The sequence below is a fragment of the Chiloscyllium plagiosum genome, chromosome 26, assembly GCF_004010195.1.
Source record: "Chiloscyllium plagiosum isolate BGI_BamShark_2017 chromosome 26, ASM401019v2, whole genome shotgun sequence".
Classification (NCBI taxonomy): Eukaryota; Metazoa; Chordata; class Chondrichthyes; order Orectolobiformes; family Hemiscylliidae; genus Chiloscyllium; species Chiloscyllium plagiosum.
The window spans coordinates 29,628,275-29,643,527 of NC_057735.1; the positions used below are offsets into that span (position 1 = coordinate 29,628,275).

At 39.6% G+C, this 15,253-nt stretch overlaps 1 protein-coding gene across 7 annotated transcripts in view; it reads left to right on the forward strand.

The window, feature by feature from the left end:
- The window catches only part of LOC122563223 (metabotropic glutamate receptor 4-like), a 1,211,357-nt gene that overhangs the window by 548,251 nt on the left and 647,853 nt on the right, over window positions 1-15,253 (forward strand). For all 7 annotated transcript variants that reach the window (XR_006315533.1, XM_043716802.1, XM_043716807.1 and 4 more), the window contains exon 6: window positions 7,484-7,624. Coding sequence is in view for 6 of the 7 variants with exons in the window: in XM_043716802.1 (XP_043572737.1) it covers window positions 7,484-7,624 (141 nt within the window). In the remaining variant the exon portion in view is untranslated. The remainder of the gene's footprint in view (window positions 1-7,483; window positions 7,625-15,253) is intronic.

The window sequence follows — 15,253 nt, forward strand, 5'->3', positions numbered from 1 at the left end:
TTTAGTAAATTAAAGTACTGTGGATTCTGGAAATCTGAAGCTAGCAGAAAATGCTGAAGATACTCAGCAGATATAGCAACATCTGATGAGAGTTGTAGAGTTATTGTTTTGAATAAAATATGACTTCAGAGCCTTTCATAATATTAGACTTTTAGTAATATCGGTCTCAGTACAGTGTGGCTTGTAACACAATAACATAAAAGTTTGGAAAATGAAAGATTATTTATAATTGGTTGAGTATGATGGTTCACAGTTGGTTAACCTCTTAAATTCATGGTGAGTAAATATAACCTGACTATAATTTTAACTCATTCAAGATTCATTTGCTTTGAAAGATTTAATATCAGATCCAATTATACAAAAGTATTTTCAGAATATTGTGAAAGAAAAGCAACAGATACATCTTGAGGATGTTTCACGTGTGAAATGGAAAAAAAACACTAATAATGAATATTTATTTTTAAGATCCCTGTTAAGGTACATTCTTGAATAGAGATCAATGTGGATTATTTATTTATGATTTAATGCTGTTGAATGATTATTGATTATTTATTAATGCTTTCATACTGTTGAATGCTGATAATGACTTAGAAGATGTCCCCAACATTGAGTAACGTTACTAAGAGAATGCAAGAAAAATAGTTAAAGAAGAAATAACTCATGGGAAAATAATATTATTTCCTTTACTGACAAGATTTTATTTGCCTTATCCATCTGACAATTTATCTGACAATCATCAACATTATTTCTATTGGCAGCAGCTTACCTTGAGATTGGCCCATCACTTGATCCTGACTCTGTTAAAATGCTGACTACTCAATTTCCAACTGTAGCCAGATGTTGGCTACAATTGCAAATAATAACCTCTTGTTGGGCATTGTATCCCTCAACCTCAAAACTGCTGACATTATGCCTTCCCAAAATATTCTCGAGCTCTCCATTCTTGCAAGCCAATTCCCTTTCCTCACCAAAGGTTTTGAACTCCTTACTCCCTTCTATCACTGTGATAGCTCAAACTAGTCGTCTTTCACGCTTGACCCTTGCTCAAATTAAAATAAACTTATGTATTGCACAATCGTATTTATTTAATACTACTGAGCTTCTGGCAAGTTTATTTATTGGCCATATAAGTTAAGTTTCATGAAATTATACTAGTCAGAATGTCAGAACAGCACTGTTCAGGCCTCGAAGCTACAGAGAAACTTGTGTTGTACATGTTTGTTTGTCAGGTTAAGGAAATATGGCTTGAAACAAAGAGGCGTAGATATGCACAGAACGTATTAACACTGAAGTCACTTTAATTCAAGACTTGGAGCCGCCGATGTTGGACTGGGGCGTACAAAGCTAAAAATCACATAACACCAGGTTATAGTCCAACAGGTTCAATTGGAAGCACTAGCTTTCAGAGCACTGCTCCTTCAGGTGGTTGTGGAGTATAATTGTGTGCTAGTGCTTCCAATTAAAACTATTGGACCATAACCTGGTGTTGTGTGATTTTTAACTTTAATTCAAGTGTTCCATAGATATTTCACTGAGTATGAAGTGTATCTAATTACAAATGATAAGGATTTGATGCTATTTAAAAGATGAGACTTAAAGTAGCCGTTGCCACTTTATACTTGGAACATCAATGTAACAGCAGTGTCTTGGGAAAAATTCATTGCCAGCTTAAGAAAACTGAATTATTGTGAGATGTTGAAGAAAACTGATAGATGGGAAAATGTGAAGAAATGAAGTGTAACTATTGAGTGCCTATGTGCAATCTAGAAGTTTAAATGCGTGAATGCTCCGTTTTAGCTAGCAGCACAAAACTGGGAGTGAATCCTCAGAATCTTTTGATAATATAGTTCTACATTGGACAAACCTTTTCATTTTAGGCAATTGAAATTCTGGCAAACTAATTACTCTTTGTACAAAGTAAATTGCATTAAGTCACACTGGCCACAATGTTGATAGGGCACTCTCCAAATTATTTTCAAGAGTACGTGAATCAGATTCGGAGATGCCGGTGTTGGACTGGGGTGTACAAAGTTAAAAATCACACAACACCAGGTCATAGTCCAACAGGTTTAATTGGAAGCACACAATACTTCTATTAGTGAGGACTATATTCTTTGGAATACAGAAAGAATAATGGGGGATCTTAGAAATCTATGAAATTCTAACAGGTCTACACAGGATAAACTCAGAAAGGATGTTCCTGATGACTGGGATTCCAGAATTGGAATCAGATAGATTGTCAATATGTACTGGGAAATAGAGGCAAGTATTGCAATTTCCCTTTGGATTGTAGAATAGAAAATCTACTAGGTTCCTGCTGTTGGTGACTGTCTAGCAGCATCTGCTGAAAGGCCACAGGCAGAATTTTGCCACGCTTGTAAAAACATGGACTATGGCAAGATGAGTGGTAGAATCTGATGAAATGTTAATTGAGGCCAGTCTCAATGTCCAGATCAGCTTACTGAAGAAGACTCCTGAGTGGAGACTGTCCAGGGGCTTGTATATGGCACCTCTTCCAGCTGGGTGCCACATGGCACTACCTTGCCTCCCTGTCTCCATTCCCCCTCTCTCATTCTGCCTTTGGGCCTGAGTATCCGTACTAATGGGGTGCTGGTGTTGATAACACTCCAGCTCCTGAAGGTGCTGAGTCTGGCTCCAAAATGGCAGCTGCCCTAACCAGTCCAAGGAGGCAGACAGATAGCTGCAGCCCTAGCTGCATTGCTGCAGCACCTGAGTGATGACTGGCAGTGCATTCCTGCATGTTTGTCTGCCGCTCTTCTCTCTTCATCTGAAGGAAGTCCTCCACAACTGCGGCTACAGAGTTACCTCCTGTTAAGGGCTTAGCAGGAGCCCGGTCTCCAATAGTTCTATTGGTGAGGACGATATTCTTTGGAATACAGAAAGAATAATGGGGGATCTTAGAAATCTATGAAATTCTAACAGGTCTACACAGGATAAACTCAGAAAGGATGTTCCTGATGACTGGGATTCCAGAATCAAGGTTCACAGTCTAAGGATATAGGGTAGACCATTGAAGACTGAGACAAGGAGAAATCTCTTCACCCAGAGAGTGGTGACCCTGTGGAATTCTTTGCCACAGAAACTGGTTGAGACCAAAAACATTGAATGTTTTCAAGAAGGAAATAGATATAGTTCTGAGAGCAAAAGGGATCAAAAGGCATGAGGAGAAAGCAGAAAAAGGGTCACTGAGTTGGATGACCAGTCAAGATCATATTGAACAGCAGAGCAGGCTTGAAGCGCCAAATAGCCTATTCCCACTCCTATTTCGATGTCTACTGTGTTGCTATGTCTGCCAGTGGCCTGTGGCATTTCTCTCTCAACTGATCTGCAGAGTAATCTGTGTGTGGAACTCACCAGCATGCAATCCCATATGATGTGCTCTTATGAATCTCACCAATAATGTCGCCATCTGTTGCAGCTGCTGATGATCCCTCCGTTGTCTTGACACACTCATTTAGAGGTGGGGGTGTTCAAGAAATGTATCTCTGTGGGAGATGGACTGATCCTTGAGAGAATAGGTGCACTGTAAAGACAAGAGAAATAAGATATTGCAGCCATTGGGTTAGCATTGATTATCAATGCATTATAATGACTGTTGTGGTTCTGTTCACCGAGCTGGGAATTTGTGTTGCAGACGTTTCGTCCCCTATATAGGTGCCATCCTCAGTGCTTGGGATCCTCCTGTGATCTTTCCTCCCTTCCGGCATTTGTAGTGGTTTGAATCTGCCGTTTCCGGTTGTCAGTTCCAGCTGTCCGCTGCAGTGGCCGGTATATTGGGTCCAGGTCGATGTGCTTATTGATTGAATCTGTGGATGAGTGCCATGCCTCTAGGAATTCCTTGGCTGTTCAAACAGAGGACAGCCAGGGAATTCCTGGAGGCATGGCATTCATCCACAGATTCAATCAGTAAGCACATCGACCTGGACCCAATATACCGGCCACTGCAGCGGATAGCTGGAACTGACAACCGGAAGCGGCAGATTCAAATCACTACAAATGCTGGAGGGGAGGAAAGATCACAGGAGGCTCCCAAGCACTGAGGATGTCACTTAGACAGGGGATGAAACGTCTGCAACACAAATTCCCAGCTCGGCGAATAGAACCACAACAACGAGCACCCGAGCTACAAATCTTCTCACAAACTTTGAATTATAATGACTGCCTGGTTAATGCCAGCAATGCAGTGCAATGAAGAGTGTTATTTACTTGGGTGTCGGGACATGGATATCTCTGCAACCCCACAGGAGTGGTCTCTGACTTCTATTCCAAGGACAGTTATGCCTTCCTCAAAAGAGGTGAGGATTCAGATATCTAGCACTTATTAATTATCTGCATCACTCCATCCTATTATGAGGTGGCCTTCTGCTGTAATGACATCAAAGTGGTGAATAGGTAAACCAGAGTGGGTGGCACAGGTGTTACAGCTGGTATGTATGGGAGCTAAGGTGTTTCACAGGAGTGAGGAGGAGCATGGAGGTTAGTCGTGTGGAAGGAAAGGGAGAATAATCAGAATGAGCAAGGTATGGTGTTCTATGCATCAGTGGGGGGTCTAAGCATAAGCATTGGTGAGGGATGGGTGCAGTGGCACAGATAGTGTGAGGCAGCAGAGATCAAAGCTTGCACCTAACCCGAGAGGTCATTGCCTTCCTTCCTGCAGCACAAGGCCCAGTGTTCTGTACCCTGGAGATGGTACTGGCCCTCATCAATCAGGTTGGCATTGTCTGGTGGCGTGTTGGCTTCTGCTGGCCCTCTCAGAAGGGGTCTTCCCTACTCTTGACCACCCCATCCTCAGAAATGTCCAGGTCCCTCTCAGAGAAGTCTGGTGCCAACTCCCCTTCTCGGACGTCTTTCCTCACTCCATCCATTACCGCGTCGGGCAGGTTCCTAAAGGTATCGCTCCTGCATGGCACACTGGGCTTTGGAAGGTGTAGCCACAAGGGATGCAGGTCTTAGGGAGGGCATCCGCTAAACAGTGAGTTGGTCCAGGAATGGCTCATGGTAAGATAGGGCAGAAAACGGATGCGATTGAAGGGCTGAATTGCCAAATAATACAGCGGATGTTGTAATGTGTGATGGTAAAACCTGTTTGGCCTTGTTATGGGAATCATGCCACCAAACTCGACATGTCTGTAATTTGTGGAAAAAAACATAAGGTTCAGCCTCATTTTGTTGCAGTGGAACAAAATGAATTCAATCTTAAACCCATTTATGATCAACTAGTCTGATAAGCGCCAGGAAATGGATTTATTATCAGACATGGTTATATGAATAGAAGACTGGAAGTTGTTCAATGCTTAAAGCAGCAAATGTCATTTCTGAATTAATGACGTCCTAAAGCATGGTGGAAGGTTGATGAGGTAAAACAATATATTACTTCAGCTGTTAAAGAATTCAGAATTTACTGACTGTACAAAAGTTCAGACAGCAAAGTGTATTTTTTTCAAGATTTGTTTCCCATCCATAATTGCCATTTTGCTGCCATTGAGAAGGTGGTAAGGAGTTGCCTTCTAGTCCAGAAGGATCGGTAAACTCACAGTGCTGTTATCAAAGGAGTTCCCAGTTTTTGATTGAGTAATAATGAAGGAACAGTGAAGTAGTGGCAAGAGAGATGGTGTGTGGCTTAGAATGGAACTTGCAGCTGGTAGTATTGCCGTGCGTCTGGTTTAGATGGAGTTGCCCATTGGGCATTGCTGCAGTGCATCTTGAAGATGCTACATACTGTCGCCACTTTGCATCAGTCATGAAGGGAATGAATGTTGAAGGTTGTGGCTGTGATGGTAATCTGCTTTGTCTGGATAGCTGAGCTTATTGAGTGTTGTTGAAGCTGAATTCGTCCAGGGAACTTGAGAGTATTCCATCACACTCCTGGTGTGTGCCTTGTAGGTGATGACAGACATTGGTGAATCATAAGATCAGTTTCTTTTCATAGATTTCCTAGCCTTTGACCGGCTCTTGTCGTCACAGTATTTATTTATGACTGATCCAGTTTTGTTTCTCATCAATGGATGTTAATAGTAGGGGATTCAACAATGTTAATCATGGAATCTTAACAGTGCAAAAAGAGTCCATATGGCCCACCAAGTCTGCACCGACCCTCCAAAGGGCATTCCATCAGATGCACTCCTATCCCTCTAATCTCACATTTACCATGGTTAATCCACCTAGCCTGCACAATCCTGGATGACACTGGACAAATTAGCATGGCCAATCCATCTAACTTGCACATCTTTGGACTGTGGAAAGAAACCAGAGTATCTGATGAAAACTCATGCAGATATAGGGACATTGTGCAAATACCACACAGACAGTTGCCCATGGGTGGAATCAAACCTGGGTCCACAAACCAAACTTCACACAGTTACCTATGGGTGGAATCGAACCTGGGTCCCTGGTGCTGTGAAGTAGCAGAGTTTACCACTGTGCCACTTTACTGCCATCTGTAATACTATGGAGCGTCAAATGATGAAGCTTAGATTCTCATTTGTTGGACAGGGTCATTGTCTAGCACTTGTTTTGCGTAAATGCTACCTGTTGCATGTCAGCCCATGTCTGGATATGGTTTCCTGTACATTGGGTGGAGTGGATAGGTGAGAAGGTAAATGGAAAGGTAGGACAAGTAAAGAGCGTAGCGCCAAATTGGAGGGTTGGATCTGGGATGAGGTGGGGGAAGGGGAGATTTGGAAACTAGTGAAGTCACTGTTAAAGCTGTGTGGTTGAAGGGGAGACAGGATGCTAACTCGAGGAGCATTTCAGGAAACCTCTCTGGGACATGCGCACCAAACAACCTCACTATCCCGTGGCTGACCACTTCAACAGCTCCCTCCCACTCCTCCAAGGGCATGCAAGTCCTGGCTCTCCTCCAACTCCAAATCCAAGCCACTTGACAACTGGAGGAAGAACACCTCATCTTCCACTTTGAGACCCTTCAACCACAAGGCATCAACATTGACCTCACTAGTTTCCAAATCTCTCCTCCCCCCACCTTATCCCAGATCCAACCCTCCACTCGGCACCACCTTCTTGACCTGTCCTACCTGTCCATCTTCCTTCCCACCTATCTGCTCCACCCTCCCCATCGACCTACCACAAACAGACTCCCCCATCTGCATCCACCTATCGCTTTCCCAGCTACCTTTCCCCATCCCCACTCCCAACCCCCTATTTATCTCTCAGCCCTCTTCCCAGTCCACATTCCTGATGAAGGGCTTATGCCCGAAACGTTGACTCTCCTGCTCCTCAGCTGCCTGGCCGGCTGTGCTTTTCCAACACCACACTTTTTGACTATTGTCCATATTGTGGCTTATGGACACAGGACGTCCCAATATCAGAGAGGCCATGATTTTGTTATTTGATGCTGATTTGAAAAATCAACAGTCAGAGATCATTCAGCATTTTTACAGATGGAAGGTTGTCTATAATTATGAGTCATGTGAGTGATTAACGAATGTGCCTTTTGTCATAGGATTTGATAGATACTTCAAGAGTCGGACCCTGGAGAATAACAGAAGGAACATTTGGTTTGCAGAGTTTTGGGAAGCGAATTTCAAGTGTAAGCTGAGTCGACACGGATTTAAACGAGGGAGTCATGTTAAAAAATGTACAGGTATTGTGTGATCGTTAAACTTTATTTATAAAGTGCTAACTTTTCATACTTCTTGATTTCAGATGTTATCCACAATCACCCTTGCATAAACAGTTTGTTCCAATTAAATAAAATGGACAGTTAGTGGTAAATTATTCAGCATTTAGTATTGAGAGAGAATTATTGTCAAGAAAATGTATGATTTATCTGAAAATAATTCCCAATGACTTACCCGGAATGACAATTGCTGCTCCTCTGTGTTTAAGGCTTTGTTTCAACTTTACTATAAATCAATATTTCTCTCTACAATAGTGTAAGCATGTAATTGTTTGATCAGTGAAATGATTTGTGACCTAAATGCTGTGCAAATGACATTTTTTTTTAAAAGATTGATTTATTAAACAAATTAAGATTCAGAACAATCTTTACTGTGAGTGTTTCAAATTGCTGTATAATTACTGCATTGACGACCACCAACTATAAAATGCCTTCGGATATTTTGCTAGGTTAATGATATTGAGTTGTGAACCATTTGAAACATAAATTTGAATGTTGTATTTTTAATCTAGTCAATCCTGTTTAAAAAAAAATCTCTCAGCCATTTGTGTAAAATAAATCAACATATACGCATCAGAGGTTTATTACATTTTTAGCCTTGAATGAAATAAATGGTTTAAGGCAGAAGACAAAAAAAAATCATGCAATTATATGAGGTGTTCATGCAATAAAAGAAATGATTGAAATCTAAAAAATGTCCAGAAATTGAAAGAAACCAAGTTGATGAGCATTTGTAAAGAGAATTTAATGCTTTGCACATGATTCATTACACAGGATAAATTCAAAATCAATGATTTATCAATAAGGTTTGTATTTTCGGGAAATCCCCAGAAATTTGGCTAAAATAGAATTTCTTGTCTGAAATAAAAACAAAGCGAGGAAATCTATTTCCAGATCTTTGCCAGGCATAAAACTATTGACTAGTTTTGATAAATTCCTGTACACTGCTTCAATATAAATGCAACAAACCGTTTGTCTTTAATGAATGTTACTGACCGGCTGAACAACTTTTGGAATTGGGAAACAAATTTCTTCAATTTTAATGCTGCAAAAATTGATCAATGTCATGCTGTCATGTTGTTGAAATAACAGAATTAATCATTGGAATAAGAAAAGCTGTCAGTGTTAACATTGATATTAAATAGATTCTTTGAGTGGAAAAACTGACATGCACACATATGGTTCTGCATGTCTTCTGTATGATTCAGTGCTGATAAACCCAAGTCATGTCTGATGTTACATGCCCAATGAAGTAGTGAAGTTAATGTTTCAGAACAGTGCAATAATGCACGCTTTAATAGTTTTTCTCTCATACATGTTACATACATTACTATTGACAATTACAGTACTATGAGGTTATGATAGAATATGCACTTTTAAAGATGAAATGCTTAAGGATAGAAAAAAGATCAGTCCCATCAACTTGTTACTTTGTATAATATCCTTGAAGCCCTCTTTCATCAGTTGTTGTACTAACATAGTGCTTGAAGCAAGCTTGCCCGATTAAGGAAACGGGAAAATTAGTGAAAGTCTATGGGACCCATCAAGAAGTTAACCTTAAACTTAGCCTTTACAGTTCTGGGTTCACATAAGACTGAAAGCAAACTGGACTGAACTTCACCAGCCTTATTGGGACAAGCCGGGAGGTGGGAGGACGTTGAGTGATGTGTCTAATGTGTAGGATTCTGGTTTGTAAGCAGTTATTTTCTGATTTGTAAGTGGTTCAAATCACCCCAGACCCCTGGTCCTAGGTGCTGGACTTATTTAGGATCAGTAGACAGGTGTTTCAGGGCAAAAGACAATACAAAAATAAGTGTAACACAAAAATGGGTAAATGCAATTAACAGGGAAATTGACACAATCAACTGTACAGAGAACAGGAAAACTATTAGCTAGATGAAACACGATTATAACCTAAAAAAACAACAGTTTTAATCATAGGATTGTTCGTCAGATTTCCTACTTTGGAGTCCCAATGCACTGTCACCACCTGCCTTCACCTTCCTGATAGCTAGGTCGGAACTTTGAAATCTTGAGAGTTTCAGTTCACTCCTAAGGAACCTCTGGTTTTAAACTGAGCTGGTTGCTGAGGTTCTTCCTAACAGTTTTCTTGGTTCAGTGCAGGCCTGTGTTTGATAGCTTTTGTTTGGGAAGTCTTGGTTGACTTCCCCATCTAGGATGTCTTTGTTCCGATGAGGCCCTTAGTTTGGCTTCCCTGTTCTTGGTTCTTTGTTCATCCTTTGTGGTTCTTGGTTCCAAAGTGCTTGTTGATCCTGGAAGCCTATGAGGAAGCTGTTTGTGCAGAAGCTTGCTGTTGAAAAAGGCTCTCTCAGGGATAGCAGTCATGCAGACAGGCCTCTTATCTCCCCTCAAATCTGTGGTTTTCTTTAAGCTCTTGATGTTCTCTTCTGAAGTTAGTTGGCCTTCCGATGATTTGACTATGTGTGTATGGGTTTTGATTGAACTTTAATGCTTGTCATCTCTGTGAATGGATTTCCATTGAAGTTCAATGCCTGGTACCTCTGTAGCCCCATACTGACTCTGTTGGGCAGTCTAAGGTGTAAAAACTGTCTTAGGCTAGAGTCTGTTAAGTTTGGTTGATTGGTATTTTAGAGAGGAGATCGAAATTGGAATTCCAGGCTAAACAATGGTTCCCAACAGCCATCTCTGTGTTTGTATACTTTCCCTGGAGCTCAATCCAGTTGTCCCCTTGATTTTTAAAAGTTATGAAAAGCCAGGGTTTTACCCAGTGATTTAGATGATGGGGATTTTTGCTTGATCCTACAAATGTCATCTCACTGCCATGCTGTTTTGCCAGACTAGACCCCAGTTCAAAACCAAACATGTAAGCGTTAACATTTAGACAACTGGTCCATCCCTGTTATTGGTCAAAATGTGTGCACTGGAAAAGCACAGCAGGTCAGGCAGCATCTGCTGTGTTTTTCTTGTGCCACACTTTTCTTCTCTCTGGCATCTGCAGTACTCACTTTCTCCTGTCCTTATTATGGTCCAATGAAATGTTGGCATATGGTTTGGGAGTATGAACAATGTAGGAAGTTGAATTCCACTAAAATTGTAGAATTATGGCCCTTTTTGTGCCCAATGTTGGAATACAAATTGTCATCTTTACTATTTTGGTGAAAAATGATTTTTCTTACATTCCTAATTTTACATGTTATGTTGCCCTGTGGTTAACATATTAACGATTTTCCTGGATCAATACTGTCAAGTTCATCTTAAAACCTTTCTGTAGCTCATCTCCAACGTCTCTTCAAATTTTCAAAACTTGCCTAAGATCTACAATTATCATTTCTTACCTCTGCATCCTCAGAGTGGCAATAATATCCAATGATTCAGTCATAGAATTGCACAAAGCATTCCAGATGGGGTCTGTGAAACACCTTGCAAAGCAACAACACAGCTTCATCTGATTTGCATTCAATCCATTATCTCTTCACTTCAATACAGTATTTATATTTTTACTGCAGCTGAGCATTTTCCTGATGCTCTTCTAGATCTTTTCATTATTGAAGATCTTATCCTAATTGACATTTATCCACTTAGCATTTATATATAGATATAGTTATTTCTTTGCTGCCATGACTTCATTCATCCACTGTGTATTGTGAATAATCCAGATACAATATTTTCCCTTATTATATGAATCAAATTTTGTATGCAATGCTGAATATGAAAATACCAATACTGATGAATGCAGTGCTAACTACATATTTTAAAAAAAGACAGAATAGTCATTGAAAGCTATTTTTGTGTGTCAAAGCAGATCTTTTTCAAGCTAAGGTGCACTTTATTGGACAGAAATTAAGCTAATTCATCTTGGGCATTTTGTCTTTGCAGGCCTTACGGGAATAAAAATTAGCTGCACTTAGCAGTCGAAAATATAACGTAGTGCAATAGTACATGCAATAACATTGTGAATATTTTATCATCCAGCTGATCACAGGCAGCTTCATAAATCACCCATTACCTTATAACAGTTCAAGATCAGCATCCATCGCGTCCCGGTTCAGTTTCAGCAAATATACCAAAAAAGTTTCCATAGAGCCTCTGATAAACTATAGCTCTAAGAAATCCAAGGTATTTATTCCAAGGCAAACCAGCCTTCTTGATCAGAACCCCATCCACATCCATTTTGCTCATGCTCCATTACCCTATTCTTGATGAAAAAAGGTGCAAGTTATGTGCAAGTTATTTTTGCCAACGTTGCACAAAGGTCTGAATTTTCAGATACACAAGTTAAAGTCTCAACATTAATGTGATATGAGTTTCATTGCCAATGTATTGCCAGCTATTTAGGCCATATGTCCAAATAATTGATGGACTATGTCAAGCCTAGGCTTTAAAATCTCAGATCACAATGTCAACCATTAGATATTTTATGTTTATTATCTTGTGTACACAATGCATCACACTGAGAGTCTGACTGATAATTATGTTTGTTTTTAAACATAATTCTTATTATAGTCAGAATTATTCCAATTAATGTTGCCCAATAGCAGGATGACACCTAATGTTGGACATGGTAATCTGAAACTTGCAAGAATAAGCACAATTAGCATGCTGTCTACTGGGAATGTTCAAAGGGTGTGTTGTTTGATGCAGTCCTTGATTAGTTCCTTGTCCAGAACTCACCTTGATTGATAGGGTTAATGTCGACTTGGGCAGGGAGGACTCAAAGGCAGGTCATTAGAGCAGGTACAGGTCACACATCTGCAGGCAAGGAGTAGAATATGTCCTGATTCTGCAGGCTGTTGTCTGGAGAGAGGTAAACGAAGCAGTATTTTGATGAGTATCAATCTCCAAAAGCCCTCCTCCTCCTCCTTAAGTTATCAGGTTTTCTGAGCTGTGGAAAGCACAGCCAGCCAGAGTTAAATTGGCAAAACAAGTTTATTCTGATGCTACCAGCTTCATTAAAATATCTGCTAGGGGTCGAGTGCTTACACGTTCCTTGGCCCATCTCCATTAAACCTGGAATTGGATTGATGGAAGATGGAACAAAAACAGAAATTGCTGGAACAAACTCAGCAGGTTTGGCAGCTGGAGAGAAAGCACATTTAATGTTTCGAGTACAGTGACTCCTCTTCAGAACTGAGCATCCACTGTTCTTTTGGATTTTATTTTCATCGAAGATGGGTTGGGTTTGAGATTTTAAAATGTTTATTCTCTGACCAGGCTTCAGCCCATCATTTTCAGATGTTAAATAACTGGTCTTTGACTTCATAGTTAAACGTTTTCTAAAATCCAGGTGTCAGAATGTCAACTTACATCTTTCAAGCTCAAATGTAAAAAATATATTCAAACATTACTGAAAATATTTTTTCATATAATGTAGCTCCATATACTTTCCAGAAAGCTTGCTTAAAGTACTTTGTTTTCATTTAGTCTCTGTTTATATACCATCAAACAGTTGTGCAGTTTTATTGAAAAGGTAGAAAACAGCAGAACAAGTCTAATAGGTTAACATTGTCCTGAAGGCATTTTGTTTAAATCTCTGTATACAGAGTTAATCTCATTGTGAGATTACTGCTGTGAGATTTAGCCTGGAGATACAATTGACTTGAGATGAGTATAAAACTATTGCCTCTTTGCTTCATTTTTGAGCTGTTGATCGGTTGAATGTTCCAGACACAAGCCAAATGCCATCTTTGAAATTAAAAGCTTTAAGAAAGCCCAAGTGGCCAACATATTACCTCATACTTCTAAGATTGCTTTTTGAGTTCCAAAGGATCTTATTTAAGTTGGTGTATCTGGTACAGCTTAACATTTCAATTGTCCTTGTGAACTCGACCTCATTCAAAAAGAAGTGTGCCTGACTGTGTGTCTAAACTAAATATCCAGAGCATGAAATCATGTTGAAGATTTCCCATTGTAGGAAAGTACATCAACAAAGGAACTGCAAGGTTTGTGAAGGTTTGTAGCCCAGGTTGAGGTTTAGGATGTAGCGAGCAAATCTACACCCTAAACAAAGGAACTAGACAATCTTAATTCCAAAATAAAAACAAAGAATTGTGGATGCTGGAAATCAGAAATAAAAATAGCAATTGATCTAAAAGCTCAGCAGATCTGGCAGCATCAGTGGAGAAAAGCAGAGTTTGTGTCCTGGGTCCAGTGACCCTTCATCAGAAGACTTTTTCCATTAATGTAGCAAAGATAAATGTAAATATTCATAATAAGGTTAACTGTGCAGGTAGAATCATTTTAGCCTGTTTTTCATTCCTGAAGCCCACAACTCTCTTAAATGACACTGAAATTTGGACATCGTTGAAGATTTTTAGTGTCAGTTAACTTACAATGCAGTGTTTTTCGTGTATGAGCCGGTGAGGAGTTAGGGTAATGTATTTCAGAGAAAAGGAACTGAATGTTCTTTGCAATAGCTTTTTGGTAGTATTATATTTTAAATCAATTATGGAACTTTAACCAGTGTACCTACTTCAATGTGTTTGGTTGTTTGAATTAAAATGTAAAACAATTTTTCAAATATGTGTACTTGCATATGTATTTTATAAACATTCCATAAAATGGAGGAGAATTTTACACCGCTCTGATCCAGTACTCGTATATTCTAAAACTTTGTAAACTTTGTTGATGCAGAGTGGGGGCAGCAAAACTGGAAAAAGACACAGAAACGAGCCAACTGTTTTTGATTTGGAGACACTGGTGTTGGACTGGGGTGTACAAAGTTTTAAATCACACAAAACCAGGTTACAGTCCAACAGGATAATTTGGAAGCACTAGCTTTCAGACTGCCGCTCCTTCATCAGGTGGTTATCATCTGATGAAGGAGCAGCACTCCGAAAGCTAGTGTTTCAAAATAAACCTGTTGGACTATAAGCTGGTGTTGTGTGGTTTTCAACTATTTTTGATACTTTTGTTTTGACTTGATCACTTTTTCCAGTGAACACTTTCAATTGCATTAATTAATCCATCATTGTACAGTCTCTCAGCTTAATTCTAAAGAAAGGGTGGTAGTTTTCCAGATGTAGATGGATCCTCTACTTATGTCAGAGATGCATAATCTATATATTTGTGGTTGGCAAAGCAGATTGTCATAACGATGATTGTATTTTCTGATTTACTGAAGAATTTGTACCTTGTATCTAAGATGGTGTCTTGTAAACATTTCATTGCACTCATTTGAGTACGTGACAATATGCTAATTCTGTTGTAATTCAATTAAATATGATCCATTGATAATCATTCTAATTTGTGCATCGCCAGCAAATCTCACCACTACTGGAAGTGGGTCTTCCAGGCAGGATAATTTGTAAGAGGTCATATCCATGCAGATTTTATTATTCAAGAGATTCTGAAATAATTGTTTAAGTGGATACATTTAGGAATGATTGTTTTTTGATGTGTCACTTGAGACAAAGCCTCTCTAGCATTCATTTTGCAGAGGAACAAAATCGAGGTAGCTCCTCCGTAATATGGTGCTGCTGTTTAATTTATTGCAACATATCATTGTTTTGTGTTCTGATAATGTGCCAGGTTTTTTGGTACTCTTATTCAAACTAATTAGATTAGATTACTTACAGTGTGGAAACAGGCCCTTCGGCCCAACAAGTCCACACC